A 23,098-nucleotide genomic window follows, 5' to 3' on the forward strand; every position below is an offset into this window, starting at 1 on the left:
GGGAACACTGACTGGGTTAGGACTGTTTGATGCTTCAGTTGGCATCCTAACTGACAAGGTAATTGCTTTGGGGATGACAAAAAAAAGTTTGTTTTTTTTTTTTTGGTGTAGCAACCACAAACCAACATCACGGGTGTACCCTATACTGAGCTGACACGTTCTGCCTTCTGCCTAAAAGACGGTGGTGTGACCTTACAGAGGTCACTTAAGTGCTCTGGTGCTCGGTTACTTTAGCCATAAGATGTTGAGTTTCGTGGTGTCTTTAGGACACTTTCTGGAGAAGGAAATGACAACCCACTCCAGTCCTCTTGCCTGGAAAATCCCATGGACAGAGGAGCCTGGTGGGCTACAGTCCATGACTCGCAAAGAGTCAGACATGACTGAGCGACTTCACTTTCACTTTCTTCACTTAGGACCCTTTCAGTCCTATTAATAAAATACTTATTTTATGTTGGAGTCTATGAGACAGAGGTAGAAACATCAGGGACCAGCTGTGTGCTCTGTATCAGGATGTGCAAACTCTCTTAACCTCTGTTGTCATCTACAAAGTGTGAGTCATTGACCTTTGTGCTGACCCTTATTTCATGGTTGTAGAGAAGAACTGATGTGAAAAACAGGGAGAATTGATGTGAAGATGTTTTCATACTGGAAACATGATATGTACATATAGGAAATGATTATTTTTTTGATCCCTGACCAGAATTTTCTCCTTGAAATACTTCTATCAGCATAGAAAATTATGTATTTGTATAATAAAAATACTCCTCAACATTTACAGACCAGATTTATTTTAATATTTATACTACAATTTCCAACTAGGACTTGGCATGTAAGTTTTAACTATTTATTTAATAAACCGTAGTTTTCTCTTCTAGGTCCTCAATATTTTCCCTGTGCTCCTTGATTTTTTCCCATGGAGTTATAGTTATAAAAAACTTTATACAAATACTGCTTATGTAAAAAATTATGTTTTGGAGAAAACAAGGGAACACCAAGCATCCCTGGATATTAACAATCCTCGAGACTTTATTGATTGCTTCCTGATCAAGATGGAGCAGGTAATAGGCTAAAGACAGCTCAATTATTTGATTACTTGTGCATTTTATAGATCATTGAATCTTCTGTATTTACCAAGGATGTTCCAGTGGTCTGGCAAGCAATGCTGACAAGCATTTTAAGTACTTGTGTGCATGAATCTATGCTAACCATAATGGTTAGCATAGATAGATGTAATATTTAGTCATTAAATAAGTGAAATACCTTGATTTTGCTCTTTGGGTGCTAATAATCTACCCAAGGAAAAACAGAATGATGTCATAGGTGAATTGGAAACTGATAACAATGAGTTAAAAGTAACAAAATATCATAGTATAATATGATGATGAACATGATCATAGCATACACAGTGTAAAGGGAATAAAGAATGACTAGGTCTAACTGGGCTTCCTGCTTGGCTGGTAGTTGCAAATAGATCAACATATTTGCATCGAAGGACAAGGGAGGGAATATGAGATGGATGAATGATGTATGTATGATGCTGTTTACATAGGCATGTGATGGCAAAGAGTAGGTGTGTGGACAGAAGAAGCCTTAATTGAGTGTAAAGTAAATGGATTAGCAAAGATACGGAGTTATATTATATGATGTGAGCATGAACCCTGCACCCCATGTTGGAAAGACCATTTTCCCCACATGAATTATCTTGGCAACCTTGTCAGAAATCAACTGACTCATAATTTGAGCATTTGTGCAATCTGGCATCTGTTTCAGTAAGCTAAATGTCAGTTTTTACATCAGTGGCACATCATCTGGACATCTTAATTACTAGTTTCGTAATTAGTTTTGAAGTTGAGTAGTGTGAGACCTCTAATTTTTTGTCATTTTATAAGATTGTTTTTGTTTTTCTGTGCCACTTAAATTTAGGATAAACTTGTCAATTTATGCAAAGAAATCAGTGGTGATTTTTATAGAGATTGTGTGAAATCTGTCAATTCATGGAGTAATGTTATTTAAAAAATTAAGGTGAAATTCACATCAATTCAGTTCAGTTGCTTAGGCATGTATGATTCTTTGTGTCCCCATGGACTGTAGCATGCCAGGCATCCCTGTCCATCACCTACTCCCAGAGCCTACTCAAATTCATGTCCACTGAGTTGGTGATGCCATTCAACCATCTCATCCTCTGTTGTCCCCTTCTCCTCCTGCCTTCAATTTTTCCCAACATCAGGCTCTTTTCCAATGAGTCAGTTCTTCGAATCAGGTGGCCCAAGTATTGGAGCTTCAGCTTCAGCATCAGTCCTTCCAATGAATATTCAGGACTGATTTCCTTTAGGATTGACTGGTTGGATCTCCTTGCAGTCCAAGGGCCTCTCAAGAGTCTTCTCCAACACCACCGTTCAAAAGCATCAATTCTTTAGCATTCAGTTTTCTTTATGGTCCAACTCTCACATCTATATATGACTCCTGGAAAAGCCATAGCTTTGACTATGGACCTTTGCTGGCAAAGGAATGTCTCTGCTTTTTAATATGGTGTCTAGGTTGGTCATTACTTTCCTTCCAAGGAGTAAGCATCTTTTAATTTCATGGCTGCAGTCACCATCTGCAGTGATTTTGGAACCCAAGAAAATAAAGTTTCTCACTGTTTCCATTGTTTCCCTATCTATTTGCCAGGAAGTGATGGGACCGGATGCCATGATCTTTGTTTTTTGATTGTTGAGTTTTAAGCCAACTTTTTCACTCTCCTCTTTCACTTTCATCATGAGGCTCTTTAGTTCCTCTTCATTTTCTGCCATAAGGGTGGTGTCATCTGTGTATCTGAGGTATTGGTATTTCTGCCGGCAGTCTTGATTGCAGCTTGTGCTTCATCCAGCCTGGCATTACATGTATGTACTCTGCATATAAGTTAAATAAGCAGGGTGACAATATACAGCATTGACGTACTCCTTTCCCAATTTGGAACCAGTCTGTTGTTCCATGTCTGGTTCTAACTGTTGCTTCTTGACCTGTATACAGATTTCTCAGGAGGCAGGTCAGGTGGTCTGGCATTCCTATTTCTTTCAGAATTTTCCACAGTTTTCTGTGATCCACACAGTCAAAGGATTTAGTGTAGTCAATAAAGCAGAAGTAGATGTTTTTCTGGAACTCTCTTGCTTTTCTGTGATCCAGCGGATTTTGGCAATTTGTTCTCTAGTTCCTCTGCCTTTTCTAAATCCACTTGAACATCTGGAAGATCTTGCTTCAGGTACTGTTGAAGCCTGGCTTGGAGAATTTTGAGCATTACTTTGCTAGTGTGTAAGATGAGTGCAAATGTGTGGTAGTTTGAGCATTCTTTGGCATTGCCTTTCTTTGAGATTGGAATGAAAACTGACCTTTTCCAGTCCTGTGGCCACTGCTGAGTTTCTCAAATTTGCTGGCATATTGAGTGCAGCACTGTAAAAGCATCATCTTTTAAAACATGAAATAGATCAGCTGGAATTCCACCACCTCCACTAGCTTTGTTTGTAGTGGTGCTTTCTAAGGCTTGCCTCACTTTGGACTCCATGATGTCTGGCTTGAGGTGAGTGATCACACCATCATGGTTGTCTGGGTCATTAAGATCTTTTCTGTATAGTTCTTGCCAGCCTTTCTTAGTATCTTCTGCATGCCATGCAATTAATAGTGTACATTTTGGTTGTATTTAGTGCATTCACAGTGTTGTGTGATCACTAGTTCCTGTTTCAAAACTTTCTCATCACTGTACAGAAGCATATGATGTCTATTAAATGATTGCTGTCCATTCTCTCCACCCCATCACGTGTCAACTTAACCTGCTTTATGTCTCTATGATTTGCCTTTTATGGATTCATTGTATAAAAGAACTCATAGTGTCACCCCTTTTGTTTCTGGCTTCTTTCACCCAATATAATGTTTTAGAGTATTTTCTAAGTTGTGATATGTATGAGCACTTTGTTTTTTTCATTTATGGATGAATAATATTCAATTGTATGTGTGTACTATAATTTTTTATGCATCCACATTATGGTCAACATTTGCGTTGTTTTTCTTTGGGTGTTCTGAAAGATACTGCTACTAATATTTGTGTACGAATTTCTTCATGGGCACATTTTCCTTTTTGTTTGATATTTTCCTTGGAGTGGAATTGAGTAGACATATGATATTAATAATTTTATGTCTAACATTTGAGGAATAGTCAGACTTTCCAACAGTGACTGCAGCATTTATATTCCCACCAGCAATGTATAGAGTTCCTGTTTTCACACATAATTGCCAATACTTACTTTCTAATTTTTAACACTATTAAACCTTGCTTAAGTAATGTGAAATTGCATCTGGTTGTGACTATATTTTGTGTTTCCTTAATGAACAGTGACGTTGAATGTATTTTCTTGTTTGGAAAAATATCATCTAAGCCCTTTGCCTTTTTAAAACTGGGTTCCTTGTCATTGTTGTTGAGCTGTTTTTCCAACATATTGGTTGTCATTTCACATCTTTCATTATGCTTTTGATACATAAACATTTTAATTTTATTGAAATATGATATATATTAGACAGATACATATGTACACACGTGTATATATTTGTTACTTTGGTGTCAAATTTAAGGATCAGTTGTCATTTCTGAGTTTCTAAAGCTATACTACAATGTTTTCTTCTAAGTGTTTTATAGATTTAACTCTTGTAAAATATTTTTCTGTTTTTTTAGAATTTATTTTTAATTGGAGGATAATTGCTTTACAATATTGTGCTAGTTTCTGCCATACATAATGGCAGAAAACATAAATCAGCCATAGAAATACATATGTCTCCGCCCTCTTGAACTTCCCTCCCACCTCCCACCTCCCACCCCCAACCCCATCCCACCCCTCCAGGTTGTCAGAGAGCGCTGGCCAGTGTGTTAATCTGATACATGTACATATTATAGAGTGATTACCACACTAAGTGAAGTTGCTCAGTTGTGTCCGACTCTTTGTGACCCGTGGACTGTAGCCCACCACATTCCTCCATCCATGGGATTTTCCAGGCAAGAACACTGGAGTGGGTTGCCATTTCCTTCTCCAGGGGATCTTCCCAACCCAGGGATTGAACCTCGGTCTCCCGCATTGTAGGCAGACGCTTTACCATCTGAGCCACCAGGGTTACCACACTAGCATTGGGTTAAGTCCTCTATCTACTCACATAATTACTATTTCCTTTTTTCTATGGTGAGGACATTCAACACATTATTCTGTTAGTAACTTTCACGTGTATAATACAGTATTATTAGCTATAATCACCACTATGTACATTAGATCCCCCAAACGTATTCATCATACACCTGGAGATTTTTATCCTTTGACCAATTATCTCCCTATTTCTCCTGCTACTCCCACCCCAACTCCTGATAGTTGCTATTCTGCTCTCTCTTTCTGTGAGTCTTTTTGAGTTAGGCATTAAATATATATGTGTGTGTATCATATTTAAATTTTTCATCTATTTTGAGTTAAATTTTTTATATGGAGTGAGACAGGGTCCATTCAACGTTGCTGTTCATTAAGGAAACAAACACAAACACAGGGTCATGTCCTGTGTTTTTCCTGCACCTGGTTGTTTCTGCACCATGTCACTGTCAGTGTAACTATCTCATAGTAACAAAATATTTCTAATTCTTCCCTCCATCCCTTGTAGCATGCTGTCATTCATTCCACCTGTATATAAGCAGATATATATTTATATATGAAGTATTCATAAGCATTACTCCATCAAATACATTGCTGTTATTTTGAACTTTTAGCTGTTAAATAAGTTATGAATGAGGAAAAGAAAACTTTTTTATGTTTATGCATTCTTTTCTTTGTAACTCTTTATTTCTTTATGTAGATGTGGTTTTGATTGATATGATTTTCCTTCTCTTGAAAGAATTTCTTTTAACACTTCTAGCAAGGTAGTCATACTGGTAACAGATTACTTTTATTTTATTTTATTTTTTTTTTGGTCTGAGCAGTTCTTCATTTTTATACCCAGCAGTTTTGCAGGGTACACAGTCTTGGTTTGTGGTTTCTTTTTCTCAACACTTTAAATATTTCACTCCACTCTCTTCTTACTTGCAAGGTATGTGAGGTAAAGTCAGAATAATTCTCACCCTTTTTCCTTTTAAGCAAGGCACTTTTGGCTTTTTAAGAATTTTAAATCTACCTTTGACTTTTTGTAGTTTGAAAATGTATGCCTAGAGTAGGATTTGTTTTTGTTTTTTGGCAATATTTTAATCAGTGTTCTTTGAGTTTCTTAGATCTGTAGTTTGGTGTATGATACTAATTTGGGGGAAATTCTGATTCATTATTGTCTCAAATATTTTTTCTACTTCTTTTCCTCTTACTTTTCCTTCTGGCATTCCCACTATGAGTATGTTACACATTTTGAACTTGTCCCATAGTCCTTAGATTTGCTTTTTCCTTTTTCTGTCTCTCTTTTTAAAGTCTCTTTCTCTTTGTTTTAGAGGTTTCTACTGTGATATCCTCAACTTCATAGATTATTTCTTCACTGTGTCTAGTGTAATACTAAGCCTGTCTCCTACTATTATTATAGAACTCTTCATTTATCCTTTCAATTATTTCAATGTTTCCTTCATATATTTTGTGGCTCTGTTGTTTGGTGCACATAGGTGATGTTGTTATTGTTGTTGCCTAGTAGCTAAGTCCTGTCCGACTCTTTTGTGACCCCATGGGCTGTAGCCTGTTATGCTTCTTTGTTCATGAGATGTCCCAAGTGAGAATACTGGAGTGGGTTGCCATTTTCTTCTGCATGGGATCTTCCCAACCCAGGGATCAAACCTGGAGGCAGATTCTTTACTGCTGAGCCACTGGAGAAGCCCACATATAGATGTATAATGTTATAGCTTCTTGAAGAATTCACCTTTGTTGATCCAGTAAAAAAACACTCCATTCTCATTTGTTCCATTTAATTTCTTTTTGATTAAAATCTAACTTTTTTTCTAACATTCCTGCTGTATTTGGTTACTCACTAATTGCAAAATCTTTTTCTCTCTTTTTCATTCAACATATTTGTATCTCTCAGTCTTAAGTGGGTTTCTTGTAGACAATATGCAGTTTCTAATTGAAAAGAATTAACATAAAATATATTAATTATAGATATACAACATAGTGATTCAATATATGTATATAAGGCAAGATGATTAGTGTAATAAATGTAGTTACCATCCATTCACACATGGTTATAGGTTTTCTTTCTTGTAATGAGAACTTTTAGGATTTACTTTCTTAGAAACTTTCAGAGATACGATACAGTATTAACTATAGTCATCATGCTGTGTAGTAGTTACCCATGACTTATTTATTTTATAACTGGAATTTTGTACCTTTTGAGTTCCTTTATTCATCTTGACCACTCCCTATCTCTGGCAGCCAGTGTGTTCTCTGTATTTATGAGATCAAATTTTTAAAATATTTCACATGTAAGTTCGATCATATGGTAGTTATCTTTCTGTATCTGATATGTTTCATTTACTGTGATAACTTCAAGGGCCATCCTTCATGATATCACAAGTGTTAAGATTTTCTTTTCTTTTGCATGCCTGAATTATATTCTATACATGTATGGATATATAATAGCTTATATATATATATATATATATTTTAAAATTTTGTTCTTTAAATATCTGTCTTAAATTGTGAGTTTTAGTCAAAGTAACTAATCACTTTAATTTTGAAGAATTAGTTTAATATTAATGGCTTTATTTCTGTTCTGCTGCTTTTTGCTCTAATGCATTTTATGATTGCTGTTTCTCAATTTTTCCATTATAGTCATATTTTTTGTTTGATCAATTTTGCAGGCACTTTTTTAATGCCTTCTTCAAATTTTTTATGTTATTTTTTAATTGATTTCTTAGTACTTATAATAGGGATTACTGTTAACATCCTAAATATATAGCAGTCCAGTATAAATTGCTTCCACAGTAGCTTCAAATTGCATATGTTAACTCTGCTCCCAACCAATGTCATCTCCCTTTATTTTGTTGATGTTATAAATTTCATCTTTATATCTTTTGTGCCTAGAACAGGTATTTCTAATGATTTTTATTCAATTTTCTGTTAAATAATATAGAGAAGAAGAGTTTTTATACTAGATACAATAATATTAGCTTTAGTATTTACCTACATTATTATTTTTAACAAAAATATTTATTTGTCAATCTGGGTTGGAATTATCATGTAATACATTTTTGTTTTAAACTGAAAGGTGATTACCTTTGGCATTTCTTGTAGGGCCAGTCTTTTAAAAAGGAACCCTTAGGTTTTATTTTGGAGATGTCTTCTATCACCTATTTTGTGGAGAGATAGTTGTGCCAGATATAGAATTTTTGGTTGACATTTTTACACTGAGGACTTAATATCTTTCCATTGATTTATGGTTCCCACAGTTTCTGGAGAAAAATGACATATTATGCTATTGTGGGTCCTTTGTACATGATGAGTCACTTCTCCCTTGTTGCTTCAAACATTCTCTAGTTTTGGCTTCTGACAGTTTGATTAAAATACACCTTGCTCTGGGTCTTTTTGGCTTCAATATTCTTAGAGTTTGTTTAGCTTCTTTAATTCATACATTTGTGTATTTCACCAAATTTTGTAAGTTTTCAGCCATTTTTTCCCCCCAAATATTTATTTTTTATTTCTTCTCTCTTTCTTTTCTGGGGCTCCCATTAAGTCGATGTTGGTATACTTGTTTGAGTTCCAGTTATATCTCAGGCTCTGTTTATTTTTCTTTCTTCCTTTTTCTTCCTGATATTCACAGGAAATTTCTGTTCTCCTGGCTTCATGTTTGATGGATTTTTTTTTTTTTTGTGGGGCGGGGGGAGGCTTCCTCCAGTCTGCTGTTGAAAAATTCTGGTAATTTTTTTTTTTTTTTTTTGTAATTTCAGGTATTGTACTTTTCAGCTCCAAAGTTTCTCTTTGGTTCTTTCTTTTCTTTTCTTTTTTTTTTAACTTTACAATATTGTGTTGGTTTTGCCATACATCAAAATGAATCCGCCACAGGTATACATGTGTTCCCCATCCTGAACCCTCCTCCCTCCTCCCTACCCATACCGTCCCCCCGGGTCGTCCCAGTGCACCAGCCCCAAGCATCCAGTATTGTACATCGAACCTGGACTGGTGACTTGTTTCATATATGATATTATACATGTTTCAATGCCATTCTCTCAAATCATCCCACCCTCTCCCTCTCCCACAGAGTCCAAAAGACTGTTCTATACATCAGTGTCTCTTTTGCTGTCTCGTATACAGGGTTATTGTTACCATCTTTCTAAAGTCCATATATATGCATTTACTGTATTGGTGTTTTTCTTTCTGGCTTACTTCACTCTGTATAATAGGCTCCAGTTTCATCCACCTCATTAGACCTGATTCAAATGTATTCTTTTTAATGACTGAGTAATACCTAATACTTTTCTCATTATTCCCCACTTGTTTATATATTTTCCTGATTTGCTTTAGTTCTTGTATGTAGTTTTCTTCAGCTCTTTGAGCCAGTTTCAGACATGAATTTTAAAGTTTTTATCAAGTAAATCCAATATATCTGGGGTTAATCAGGAATGATTTGTGTCAATTTGTTTTTTACCTGTTAAAGGGCCATGTTTACCTGCTTTTGGTAAGCTTTCTAATTTTTAAAAAATCAAATCATTCCTAGGAAAAACACAATCATCAGTCAGAATATACATTTGAAAACCTGACAATCACTGTATCTGATTTGTTTGGAGCTGGGACAGAGACAACGAGCACCACACTGAGATACGGACTCCTCCTCCTGCTGAAGCACCCCGAAGTCACCGGTATGATAACATGGTGGGCAGGGTGATTTCAGGAAAGATATTGGAAAGAGACCAGGAGTCCTTTCCACCTTGTTTCTCTTACGGTGGTAATTTAGTCTCTAAGTAGTGTCCAACTCTTGAGACCCCATGGACTATAGCCTGCTGAGATCCTCTGTCCATGGGATTTCCCAGACTAGAATACTGGAGCGGTTTGCTGTTCCCTTCTCCAGGGGATCTTCCTGACCCAGGGATCGAGCCCAGGTCTCCTGCATTGCAGACAATCTCTTGGATTGCAGGCAGATTCTTTAAGGACCGAGCCACCAGGGAAGCCCTTAAATCTCTGTTTGAGCACCTTAATGTTTTTCAGATTTAGTGAAGGAAAAGTAATGGGACATCTTAACATAGCAGGATGACAGGAGTGAAGACACTGTGAAAGGTAGGAAAATCAACACAGCAGCATCTGGATTTCATGGGAGGTCATGTGTAGCAGGCATAGCCAGCATGAGTTGGCCTGCAGTTGCATAATGGCTTTCTTATGGAAAGATCACTCTGGAGTTTCCCCATTCTGAAAATGCAGTGTTCTAAAGCCAGGGCACAGAAAGTGGAAATTCTGCTTATTGAAACATAAATGGAAATCCTGGAAATTCTGTGAGATTGCCTGATGAAATTTTCAGTGTTATGAGGGCTTTAAAAAGTTATATTGACAGGGAATTGGTTTGGAGTTTTATTAGTCAAGAGGTTTATTTCCAGGAAAATATTTCTTACCAAAATAAGAATTTGGTAGTGGTGGGGGTTGGGATCAATAATTTTATCCTTTGCAAATAACTTTTTGTTAGAAATTAACTTTTAAAGAGTTAACAGTTGTGAACAGCAGTTTAGAAATACATATGATCTTCTGTCATGTTAGGGTTTCAGTAAAATGACCATAGCCTCTTAACAGGCCAGAGTTGGCTTTTTAAAACTGGAGAGGCAGCTAACACATCTTCAACAAATTTTTGAAACACAGAGCATATTGAGAGGTGACAGTGAAATCAGACAGAGAATGAAGTTATGGCCTACATGTCAGAAGAGAAAGTTGTATAATGAGGAGAGTCATTTGTGTCCTTACCATCCTGTAAGTTTCAGTATTTAGAAGTACCAAGAATCAAAGAGGATAGAGGGAGAAATAGGCTGATAAAGGTAGCTGATCCAGCCATGACCCCTTCAGTTCAGTTCAGTTCAGTCACCCAGTCATGTCCGACTCTTTGAGACCCCATGAATTGCAGCATGCCAGGCCTCCCTGTCTATCACCAACTCCCAGAGTCTACCCAAACCCATATCCATTCAGTCGGTGATGCCATCCAACCATCTCATCCTCTGTTGTTCCCTTCTCCTCCTGCCCTCAATCTTTCCCAGCATCACGGTCTTTTCAAATGAGTCAGCTCTTCACATCAAGTGGCCAAAGTATTGGAGTGTCAGCTTCAGCATCAGTCCTTCCAATGAACACCCAGGACTGATCTCCTTTAGGATGGACTGGTTGGATCTCCTTGCAGTCCAAGGGACTCTCAACACTCTTCTCCAACACCACAGTTCAAAAGCATCAATTCTTTGGCACTCAGCTTTCTTCACAGTCCAACTCTCACATCCATAACATGACCACTGGAAAAACCATCGCCTTGACTAGACAGATGTTTGTTGACAAAGTAATGTCTCTGCTTTTTAATATGCTGTCTAGGTTGGTCATAACGTTCCTTCCAAGGAGCAAGCGTCTTTTAATTTCACGGCTGCAGTCACCATCTGCAGTGACTTTGGAGACCAGAAAAATAAAGTCAGCCACTGTTTCCACTGTTTCCCCATCTATTTTCCAGGAAGTGATGGGACCAGATGCCATGATCTTCGTTTTCTGAATGTTGAGCTTTAAGTCAACTTTTTCACTCTCCTCTTTCACTTTCATCAAGAGGCTCTTTAGTTCCTCTTCACTTTCTGCCATAAGGGTGGTGTCATCTGCATATCTGGGTTATTGATATTTCTCTCAGCAATCTTGATTCCAGCTTGTGCTTCTTCCAGCCCAGCGTTTCTCATGATGTACTCTGCATAGAAGTTAAATAAGCAGGGTGACAATATACAGCCTTGATGTACTCCTTTTCCTATTTGGAACCAGTCTGTTGTTCCATGTCCAGTTCTAACTGTTGCTTCCTGACCTACATACAGGTATCACAAGAGGCAGGTCAGGTGATCTGGTATTTCCATCTCTTGAAGAATTTTCCACAGTTTCTTGTGATCCACACAGTCAAAGTCTTTGGCATAGTCAATAAAGCAGAAATAGATGTTTTTCTGGAACTCTCTTGCTTTTTCAATGATCCAGAGGATGTTGGCAATTTGATCTCTGGTTCCTTTGCCTTTTCTAAAACCAGCTTGAACATCTGGAATTTCATGGTTCATGTATTGCTGAAGCCTGGCTTGGAGAATTTTGAATATTACTTTACTAGCGTATAAATGAGTGCAATTGTGCAATAGTTTGAGCATTCTTTGGCCTTACCTTTCTTTGGGATTGGAATGAAAACTGGCCCTTTCTATCCCTGTGACCACTGCTGAGTTTTCCAAAATTTCTGACATATTGAGTGCAGCACTTTCATAGCATCATCTTTCAAGATTTGAAATAGCATGACCCTTTGACAGCTCCTTTTATCAGGTCATTCTTTCCCCAATAGGATGGGAGAAGCTTATTGCCTAGAGAAACTGAAACTAAGAGGCTTTACACTCAGGACACTGGGCAGAGACAGGGGCAAAGAGTGAGGTCACAACTTGGAGCAAAGTTTAGGGAAAAATTCTCTTCTTGAATTCAGGGACTCTTAGCTCCTTTCTCCATCCTGCTTTCTGAATTTGAGCATGCCAGAGAAAAACTCCAGAGAGTGAGGACTCTGGAGAAAAGGCCTCCAAACGTTACCATGTAGATAGAAAATTCTCTCAACATGTCTAGCAGAGTGAATGAAATAAAAATTTCCACCCCATGACCCAGGTCATGAAATTTCAGAACACCAGAATAAAAGAGAAAATCACAAAAACTTTCAGAGAGATGTAGCATGTCATAGATAAAGGATTAGAGTTCAGTAAGGCATCAGAATTCAAGTCAACTATCAAACTTTCATATTCAAATGCCTGAAGTCATGTCAGAGGAAGTCATGGGCTTTGGGAATCTTGAGAACTCATGAAGCAGAAAAAGTGTCAGGGCTGTTGCTAGATAGCAGGCTTGGCAAATGTCCACTTCTAAATGGATCAGGTGGATAAAGCAAGTATGAAAGGAGATGCCAAGAACAAAAGACAAAAGGTGATGGGTTGTTTGTGACTTCTGAATAATAGGGAAATTATTAGGAGTTTGAAACATCTACCTCAGTATTTGGAAAGACTCCTAAATCAAGGTACGGAGTTTTATGAATTGAACTAAAGAAACATAGTAAGCTCCAAGAAAGTACCAAAAGGAAGCATAATCATAGTTTTCTTAAGAGTGAGCATGTTTATTTAGTCAGAATGATGTTAAAATGAATGTTTTGAGAGCTAAAAATTATGGTGTAAATATATTGAAAGTGGAGTAAGGGGATTTGTGTGTGTATTTTGTATGAGGTGGGGATAGAGATGTAAATTCTCAGCTCTCATACCAGGAAATCAGATATTGTTTAAAAATCTACGTAAAAAATAGAAACAGAGTCATTGATTAGAAACAAGGCAAAAATTTCAGAAGAAACCACTAGAATGTTGAGAGTGACAGCATTTGGCAATTGGAGGAAGAGAGTAGCACTGCATATTGCACACATACAATACACAAATACACTAAAACACATATAACTTACCTTTTCAATCCACATATTATTTTGATATAAAATTAATAGATTCCTGTTTTTCTCCCTCCAACGACTTTAGTTTCTTGACCTTGTGTTGTGTTTTTATTTTCAAACATTTTATCATTTCTGCTTGTATTACTGTGTATGCTAACATACAAGTCTGTTTAGCTGTATCTTAAGTCTAGCTTGTCAGAGACTTACATGTATTTGTGTTATGGCAATTCTCTCTCCATGTCAAGGTCCATTTCTGAGCATATAACTTAAGTGTATAATGCTGTTGGGATACCTCATGAAGCATCATATATCTCTGAATTGCTCTGCAAATGTGGTGTGCATTTTTTTCTTCTTCAGTCTTACTTATCTCTTATCAGCTAAGATCCAGGAAGAGATTGACCGTGTGATTGGCAGACACCGGAGCCCCTGCATGCAGGACAGGACCCACATGCCCTACATGGATGCTGTGCTGCATGAGATCCAGAGATACATTGACCTGGCCCCTATGAGTGTACCTCATGCTGTGAATTGTGACGTGAAATTCAGAAACTACCTCATCCCCAAGGTAACATTGGTTTCTCTTATACTGACCTCAGTGGTACTGAAGTTCCCATTTTAGACAGTTTGTGTGCCATCCTCTATGAAAGCAAGACAAAAGAAGTATAAGTAATCATCTGTGTGCAGGCTTGATGAATTGTGTGTTTTTTTCAAGTTTAGTCTGTAAGCTTTATAACAGATTTTGACAGCTAGCAGTGCAAGACTTCCAAATTTTCTCTTTCTTTTATTTGGTTTGATGAAAGTTAACTGTTTACATTTCCAAATGAATCCTTTGTTCCCCCTTAGGTGCTTATTGTTGTTTTAAATGTTTTAAAATGCCTTTTCCATTCTGCTATCTGGATTGAAAATATAACTGATTTTATCATTTTAATAACTTCATATGAAGCAATCTTGCCAAATTTAAAATCAGTGTTTAAAATTTCCCTCTAGATTAATTGCAATTTCTCTATACATTGTCATGCTGTCTGGGCTAATAACTTTCTTTTAGCCTTGTTTTTATTTCTGATCTCAGAAGAATGGCGGTTAACATTTCACTATTGATAATGATATTTTCATGCAAAGATGGGCTCGATAAAGGACAGAAATGGTATGGACCTAACAGAAGCAGAAGATATTAAGAACAGGTGGCAAGAATACACAGAAGAACTGTACAAAAAAGATCTTCACGACCAAGATAATCATGATGGTGTGATCACTCACCTAGGGCCAGACATCCTGGAATGTGAAGTCAAGTAGGCCTTAGAAAGCATCACGACAAAGCTAGTGGAGATGATGGAATTCCAGATGAGCTATTTCAAATCCTGGAAGATGTTGCTGTGAAAGTGCTGCACTCAATATGCCAGCACATTTGGAAAACTCAGCAGTGGCCACAGGACTGGAAAAGGTCAGTTTTCATTCCAATCCCAAAAAAAGGCGATGCCAAAGAATTCTCAAACTACCGCACAATTGCACTCATCTCCCATGCTAGTAAAATAATGCTCAAAATTCTCCAAGCCAGGCTTCAGCAATATATAAACTGTGAGCTCCCAGATGTTCAAGCTGGTTTTAGAAAAGGTGGAAGAACCAGAGATCAAATTAATTGCCAACATCCACTGGATCATGGAAAAAGGAAGAGAGTTCCAGAAAAACATCTATTTCTGCTTTATTGACTATGCCAAAGACTTTGACTGTGTGGATCACAATAAACTGTAGAAAATTCTTTAAGAGATGGGAATACCAGACCACTTGACCTGCCTCTTGAGAAACCTATATGCAAGTCAGGAAGCAACAGTTAGAACTGGACGTGGAACAATGGACTGGTTCCAAATAGGAAGAGGAGTACGTCAAGGCTGTATATTGTCACCCTGCTTATTTAACTTATATGCAGATTACATCATGAGAAATGCTGGGCTGGAAGAAGCACAAACTAGAATCAAGATTGCCAGGAGAAATATCAATAACCTCAGATATGCAGATGACACCACCCTTATGGCAGAAAGTGAAGAGGAATTAAAAAGCCTCTTGATGAAAGTGAAAGAGGAGTGTGAAAAAGTTGACTTAAAGCTCAACATTCAGAAAACGAAGATCATGGCATCAGGTCCCATCACTTCATGGCAAATAGATGGGGAAACAGTGGAAACAGTGTCAGACTTTATTTTTTTGGGCTCCAGAATCACTGCAGATGGTGATTGTGGCCCTAAAATGAACAGATGCTTACTCCTTGGAAGGAACGTTATGACCAACCTAGATAGCATATTCAAAAGCAGAGACATTACTTTGCCAACAAAGGTCCGTCTAGTCAAGGCTATGGTTTTTCCAGTGGTCATGTATGGATATGAGAGTTGGACTGTGAGGAAAGTTGAGCACCGAAGAATTGATGCTTTTGAACTGTGGTGTTGGAGAAGACTCTTGAGAGTCCCTTGGACTGCAAGGAGATCCAACCAGTCCATTCTGAAGGAGATCAGCCCTGGGATTTTTTTGGAAGGAATGATGCTAAAGCTGAAACTCCAGTACTTTGGCCACCTCATGCAAAGTGTTGACTCATTGGAAAAGACTCTGATGCTGGGAGGGACTGGGGACAGGAGGAGAAGGGGACGATAGAGGATGAGATAGCTGGATGGCATCACCGACTTGATGGACATGAGTTTGAGTGAACTCCGGGAGTTGGTAATGGACGGGGAGGCCTGGTGTGCTTCAATTCATGGGGTCGCAGAGTTGGACACGACTGAGCGACTGAACTGAATGATATTTTATGTACATTTTGCTACATACTTTTTAAAGAATCAGAGTAAAAAATATGTTCTCATTTTTAATGCTATTTTTAGTGGTGAACATGTATATAATTTTTTTCAAATTGATGTCTATACTTATTGGTATGGTTGTATACATTGACCTCACTTTTCCCACTGAATATGCCTATTATAAATATATATATATGCAGTTGGATTTCTTTTGCTACATTCTGTTCAGGACTTTACTGATTATGGTTTAAGAGATTTTTGGTTTACAACTTTTCTTCCTCAACATTTTTTCATTGGATTTCTGTTTTAAAGGTCATGCTGGCATGATAAAATTAGGTGAGAAATATTTCATAGTTTGGGTGTATATTTATTGTTTTCCTCACTTCTATCTTTGGCCACTTAGTTGTGTCTTTGAAATGCCTAGTTACTTTTGGTTAAATACCAATTTTTATAAATGAAAAAATGCGGAGTTCAGATGTTATTTATTTTCTTCCAGAAAGGGTCCATCCCTCTCCTCCTTGGCAGATGGAATGATGTAACCTCTCCCATTTTGGGTATTTTGAGTAAAATTTGAACATTGACAGAGACTAATATTAACTTTAGGTGTCAGCTTTCCTCTTTGAGGTTCTCCAAACTTTGGAATATTGAGACAGATTTTTGTCTTAGCAGATTTCTCATGCTCTCTAACACAGAGTATCTGTATATATTCAGACTTTCTAGTTGGTGTGCTGAAAAGTTCTCTTATCTACTTGAAGCCAAGTCATAGTATTATTAAAATTATAAAATAATATAACTAAAATTTGTATTTTGTTGGGGAAAGAAAGCAATGAGATTCTTAAGATACAAGTACTAGTGCCAATCCTTGGAGAAGACAGAATTGATGAGTTTACTAGATTGTGAGACTTGTCTCAGTGATTGCAGTTTTGATACAAGGGTTAGAACTTCAAGTCTACTATTTTTTTAACCAAAGGACATACTGAGAGAAGACTTTTCTTTTGTGACATTGGGGTCTAAGGTAATAATTGATCAAGCTTGTTTCTCCTCTTATTTCTAAGTATGTGGGAAACACTGTACTAGAATGGAGTGGCCCATCTCTCACATCCACGGTATTGGGAAATGACCATTATAATGTCATATGTCTATTACCAAATACTGGGGATTACCATCCCCTTCTGCATAGTCCCCCCAGTGTAGAAACATAAATATTGAGTTTTATTCTTGTTTAGTCGTTAAGTCACGTCCAACTCGTTGTGACCCCATGGACTGTAGCACAGCAAGCTCTGTAGTCCTCCACTGTCTTCCAGTTTCATTAATTTCATGTCCATTACGTCAGTGATGCTGTCTAACCATCTCATCCTCTGCTGCCCTCTTCTGCTTTTGCCTTCAATCTTTCCCAGCATCAGGGTCTTTTTCAATAAGATTATTAGGAGGCTGATTCTGTTATACCTTTTTACCAATCATGTAAGTGATTAGTTTTATCCAAGTCTGGAGCCACTGAGCTAACTGGAGAATGCTCTAAAACAGGAGTATTACAGTATTTATGTAATACTTCAAAGTGTAAGTATTTCAGAATTTGAAGCTCTGAAGTGTCTGATGCCTTTTGTATCCTTTTGTATACTTCTGCTGTTGTAGCATGGAAGCAGTCAAGGACATATTAAACAAACAAGAATGGCTATATCCCTGTCTTTTTGGAAGCAGAAATTTAGATTGCATATAATTCCCATGTGCCACAAAGTGTCTTCCTTGATTATTTTCCATTTAAAATACTTAGGTCATTGTTTGTACTAAGGCCATATTTGCACATAGGTTGATATTTGTTAGTATATAAGTCTGTCTAAAAGAACATTTTGCAATGCTCTAAGATTGATGTGTGGGATTGTTTTTGTTTGTTTGTTTATCTAAAGAACGTTTTCCAGCACAGGGTCTAAAAGATTTACCCTTATAAACTTCATAATTTTAGTGCTTACATTTAGATGATGGATTATGCAGGGCTTCCCTGGTGGCTCAGAGGTTAAAGCGTCTGCCTGGAATGCAGGAGACCCAGGTTCGATCCCTGGGTCGGGAAGATCCCCTGGAGAAGGAAATGGCAACCCACTCCAGTACTCTTGCCTGGAGAATTCCATGGAGGGAGGAGCCTGGTAGGCTACAGTCCATGGGGTCGCAAAGAGTCAGACGCGACTGAGCGACTTCACTTTCATGTGGGTAATTTTTACTTATGACTAAGAGTAATGATTATGCTTCTTTTATTTCTCTATGAAATATGCATTTGTTTGAGCAGCATTTGCTGAAAGTATTGCCTTTTGCACCTTTTTTTGTTATCTTAGATGTGTTATTTATTTCTTATATAAACACAAACAAGGGAATAATAAAGAGTTGTATACCTTTTATATGATAACCTTAGGGGATGGAAGATTCCTCAAGTTTGCATTAATTATTTTTTAAACATAGAACATTAAAAACATGTTCATATGTATGTTATACATGAATTTGTATATTTACCTGCTTTTGCAATGTTGAGAGATAATCAATAAAAAATCTGTAATAGGAATAGAAAAGAGTTTTATTTGAGCCAAACTGAGGACTATAGCCCAAAAGACAACCTCTCAGATAACTCTGAGGAACTGCTCTGGAGAGGTATGGTCTATCCACACAATTGTATATCTTGTCAGAGCAAAGAAAATCAGGAAGCCAGAGATACATTCTTACAAGGTTTCAAAAACAGATTATCAACAAATGCACAGCAAGTTGGTATGGCCTTGGCACTTGAGAGAGGAGTCTTCTTGTTGCAAGAGTTTTAACATTGGTGTCCAAGAAAGGAGGCATTTAATCTTTATTTTTAACATGGACATTCTTTATTTCTGTTCAATATACATTTTCTTAATAATTAGTGCGTATGTTTGATAGGCCACAAATAGGATGTTCTAGTTAGCATTTAAGTTAAATTCAAGTTTACAAACTAGAATGACTTCTCCATACCTCAATATGTAAAAATTTCTTCCACAAATATTCATTTATCAATCTATCATCTACTTTTCTACACTTCTCTATTTCCGTATGTATAGCTCAAAATAGCAATTTTTGTATACAGAGCAATAATAGCAATTATACTCAAGAGTTATCATTGATAGAATAATATTATTTAGTGTACAGCCTATATTGAAAATTTCCTAGTTTTTCTGTAATAAACTTTATGGCTTTTTTTCTTTGAAAATCAGTGTCCAGGCTGGAAACAAGATTATAATTTGGACATCTTTTCCTTGTTCTCCCTGTTCTTTCCTGTTACTAGTTTTGTTTGCCCTCTTTGTTCTCTTTTAGTACATTTTAACTCTGTGAAGAGTGCAATTTAGTAGTCATGTGAAATATTCCTCAGGCTGGTTTTGTGTGATTGTTTTCTGGACATAGATTCCAGTTACAATTTCAACTATATAGGTGCTTTGTGTTTCCCACTGAAATTCATTGGGTAGGTGAAGGCACATACGTGAGTTATCCCATTATTGGTTATGTAGTATTGTTCATAACCTCCCCCACAATGTAATTGTGGTCTGATATGGACTAAAAATGGCACCCCACTCCAGTACTCTTGCCTGGAAAATCCCATGGACAGAGGAGCTTGGTAGGCTGCAGTCCATGGGGTCGCTGAGGGTCGGACACGACTGAGCGACTTCACTTTCAGTTTTCACTTTCATGCATTGGAGAAGGAAATGGCAACCCACTCCAGTGTTCTTGCCTGGAGAATCCCAGGGACGGGGGAGCCTGGTGGGCTATCGTCTATGGGGTCACACAGAGTCGGACACGACTGAAGTGACTTAGCAGCAGTAGCAGCAGTATTGTTCACATGATAAAACGGTATCTGCCAGATTACTCCATGAAACAGGTCCTTTTTTTCACATTTAATTAATAAAAGATTACCTGGTACTTTTTAGATTTGTATCTTTCTTCTCAATCATTTACCCAATGGTTTTAGTGTTAATAGATAAAACTTGCTTAAACTAATGATCGTAAGCTGAATTACTGTGAAATGATTTTGTGAATTTTACAGTCCTTTCTGTGTTTCAAATCTAGGATTAATCTGTGATGAAGTCTGCCCTATATTTTAAAATAAAGACATACAATCTGCATGTCAATGATAAACAATAATATTTGTTACTGTACTTACATTGTTATTATAGAAGAGGTTATTTTGTATTAGATCAAATGCCTGTTTACAAAAGCCATACAAACAGATAATTTGAGACATTTCAAGCACAATAGAGACTTCCACATTAAACCATAATCCACATAGAAGATGAGTAAAAATTGAAAAGATAAAGCAGCTGGTGGGGGCAGATACCATGTCCTAATGTGGTGATTAGCAGAATGGATTCATAAGTTCTAGGACCCATGTACTGAGTATTTCAGATGCTGCCAGTGTTCATTTTGGCAGCATCACCACCACTAGTCTTAAACTTATCCTTATTACTTGTTCTGTCTGACTCAAAATGCCACTGACCTTCTTTTGAACCAAAATTAATCATCTATTGATCCTAAGATTGGACTAAATGATTTTCAGCAGTTCTTCTAGGTCTGTGACTTCTTCATAGTTTAATTTATCTTCATCTGTTCTTTCCAGGGCACAGATATACTAACATCACTGACTTCTGTGCTGCATGATGACAAAGAATTCCCCAACCCAGAGGTATTTGACCCTGGCCACTTCCTGGATGAGAATGGCAACTTTAGGAAGAGCGACTATTTCATGGCTTTCTCAGCAGGTAACACACATTTATTTTTTTCATTGCTTCAGTGGACAATTTTCCCTTGTGGCTCAGTGGTTAAATAATCCACCTGCAATGAGGGAGACCAGTGTTCAATCCCTGGTTTGGGAAGGTCCCTTGGAGAAGGGAAAGGCTACCTACTCCAGTATTCTGGCCTAGAGAATTCCATGGACAGCACATGGGTTGCAAAGAGTCGGATACTACTGAGTGACTTTCACTTTCAGTGGACAAGGTGCCTTTGGGCATCCTTTGGAACTTCCATAGTGCCCATTCTGTGCCTGGTCAAAATGCTCTTTTCCCATGATGAGAGACAGCAGTACCAATGCCCACACACTTTCCCTCCCTATGAGACATCCTCATTTTTGGAGTAGATTATTGGAGCTTTGGAGAGGTGACCCAGTTCTTTCTAATTCAAAAATAAAATTTAAGCTACATTCTGAAAATACAAGAGAAGTGCATTGTAGACAAAAGTAACTCTGTGTTATAAAACTTTAAAACTTCAAGGTCGATGTAGATTTGATATACTTCCAACAGAGAATAGAGGCTGTGAAGAATGGAAAGAAAGACATTGGACCATCACTAGGAACAAAATACAACCAATATATGAGTATTTCTAGAAAAAAAAATTGATGGGACCTTGAAAATGTCAAAATGGAGTTACAATACACTTAATGAAGTATATGATATAGTTCTGATAACTCAATAAATATCTGCTGAGAGGATACCTGTTAAGATTAGATGTTAGATGGATAACATGAGTGTCTACCCTTTGTCCATCTGTCTATCTAACCATTTGCATTCCATCCATCCATTCAAACATTCATCAAAAAGTTACTGCATAGTCTGTTTCTGGCAGCCAGAAACACAGTGTTCAAGGAGTATGTACTCTCTGTGTTTGTTATTTTCAGGAAAACGGGTTTGTGTGGGAGAGGGCCTGGCCCGCATGGAGCTGTTTTTATTCCTGACCACAATTTTACAAACATTTACCTTGAAATCTGTGGTTGACCCAAAGGACCTCGACACCACTCCAGCTGTTACTGGGATAGCTAATGTGCCACCTCCTTACCAGCTCTGCTTTATTCCTGTGTGAAGAATGCTAAATTATACAGCTTCCTCAGTGGTGTTGTCTTTAACGCCCTTTCATGGGGGGCATTGTTCACCAGTGTCATGGTAATCTTTCCTGAGAACACATCTCTGACCTCTTCTCATTCCCTGTGCAATTTCACTACAGAAATATATCTGCTATTCTCCCTATCCTGTAACATTTGTATTGGCCATCACATATGCTAATACCTATCTAATATTAAGTAGTAGTGTGTGCCTTGTACCATGTACTCAGTACAAAGTAATGCATGATGATTAATGTGTGCCAATGAGACCTATTTCTCCAGTGCATGTTTTTTCTAATAAAAAGCAGAATCTGATGAGCCACTTCTCAGTCTTTCCTTCTTTTGTGCATATCGCAAGTAAGAAAGGAAAAAAAAAAAAAGACAAAGATGTCATGCCGGTCGTTATAGTGATACACACAGAGGACAGAGGGAATGAGAGCAGAAAATCTCCCTTGAATGCTTGTATGTACTTATTTGAGATTTGGTTTAAAAAATGAGAGAAATTGTTTTCAAGAGCAGCTTCATCCTGTAGGGAATATTGAGATCAGTGATAGTGAGCAATTAAAAGTCAGACACAGAAAACCACAATTAAAAATCAGAACAGAAATCAATGAGATTGTGTATAAGAAATCACCTATAGGCAGTCTCTTTCCAAAATGAGAGAGAACACACATTTCACAAGTTTTAATTAAAAGAGGGGCCATCTCTTTGATGCCATGGATTTTGAAAGCATAATGGAGTATTATGAACAGTAGAAATAGAGAGGCCATGCTAAAATTTGTATGTAACCAAAAAGACCCTGAAAAGCCAAAGCAATCCTGAGAAAGAAGAACAAGGCCAGAGGCAT

General features: G+C 37.4%; 1 protein-coding gene and 1 non-coding gene across 5 annotated transcripts in view; both read left to right on the forward strand.

The window, feature by feature from the left end:
* Positions 1–22,569, forward strand: part of CYP2C87 (cytochrome P450 family 2 subfamily C member 87) — a 60,621-nt gene extending 38,052 nt beyond the window's left edge. For 3 of the 4 annotated variants that reach the window (XM_024985820.2, XM_024985822.2, XM_015460675.3), the window contains 5 exons: positions 876–1,058; positions 9,679–9,820; positions 13,989–14,176; positions 20,998–21,139; positions 22,051–22,569. In XM_024985820.2, coding sequence (XP_024841588.1) covers positions 876–1,058; positions 9,679–9,820; positions 13,989–14,176; positions 20,998–21,139; positions 22,051–22,232 — 837 coding nt within the window. In that variant the 3' untranslated portion in view covers positions 22,233–22,569. 4 annotated transcript variants of the gene reach the window in all.
* TRNAS-GGA (transfer RNA serine (anticodon GGA)) lies at positions 18,382–18,453 on the forward strand. The gene has a single exon. It is a non-coding gene; the product is annotated as a tRNA-Ser (tRNA).
* Positions 22,570–23,098: the final 529 nt, after the last annotated feature.

The sequence above is a fragment of the Bos taurus genome, chromosome 26 (genome assembly GCF_002263795.3).
Source record: "Bos taurus isolate L1 Dominette 01449 registration number 42190680 breed Hereford chromosome 26, ARS-UCD2.0, whole genome shotgun sequence".
NCBI lineage: Eukaryota > Metazoa > Chordata > Mammalia > Artiodactyla > Bovidae > Bos > Bos taurus.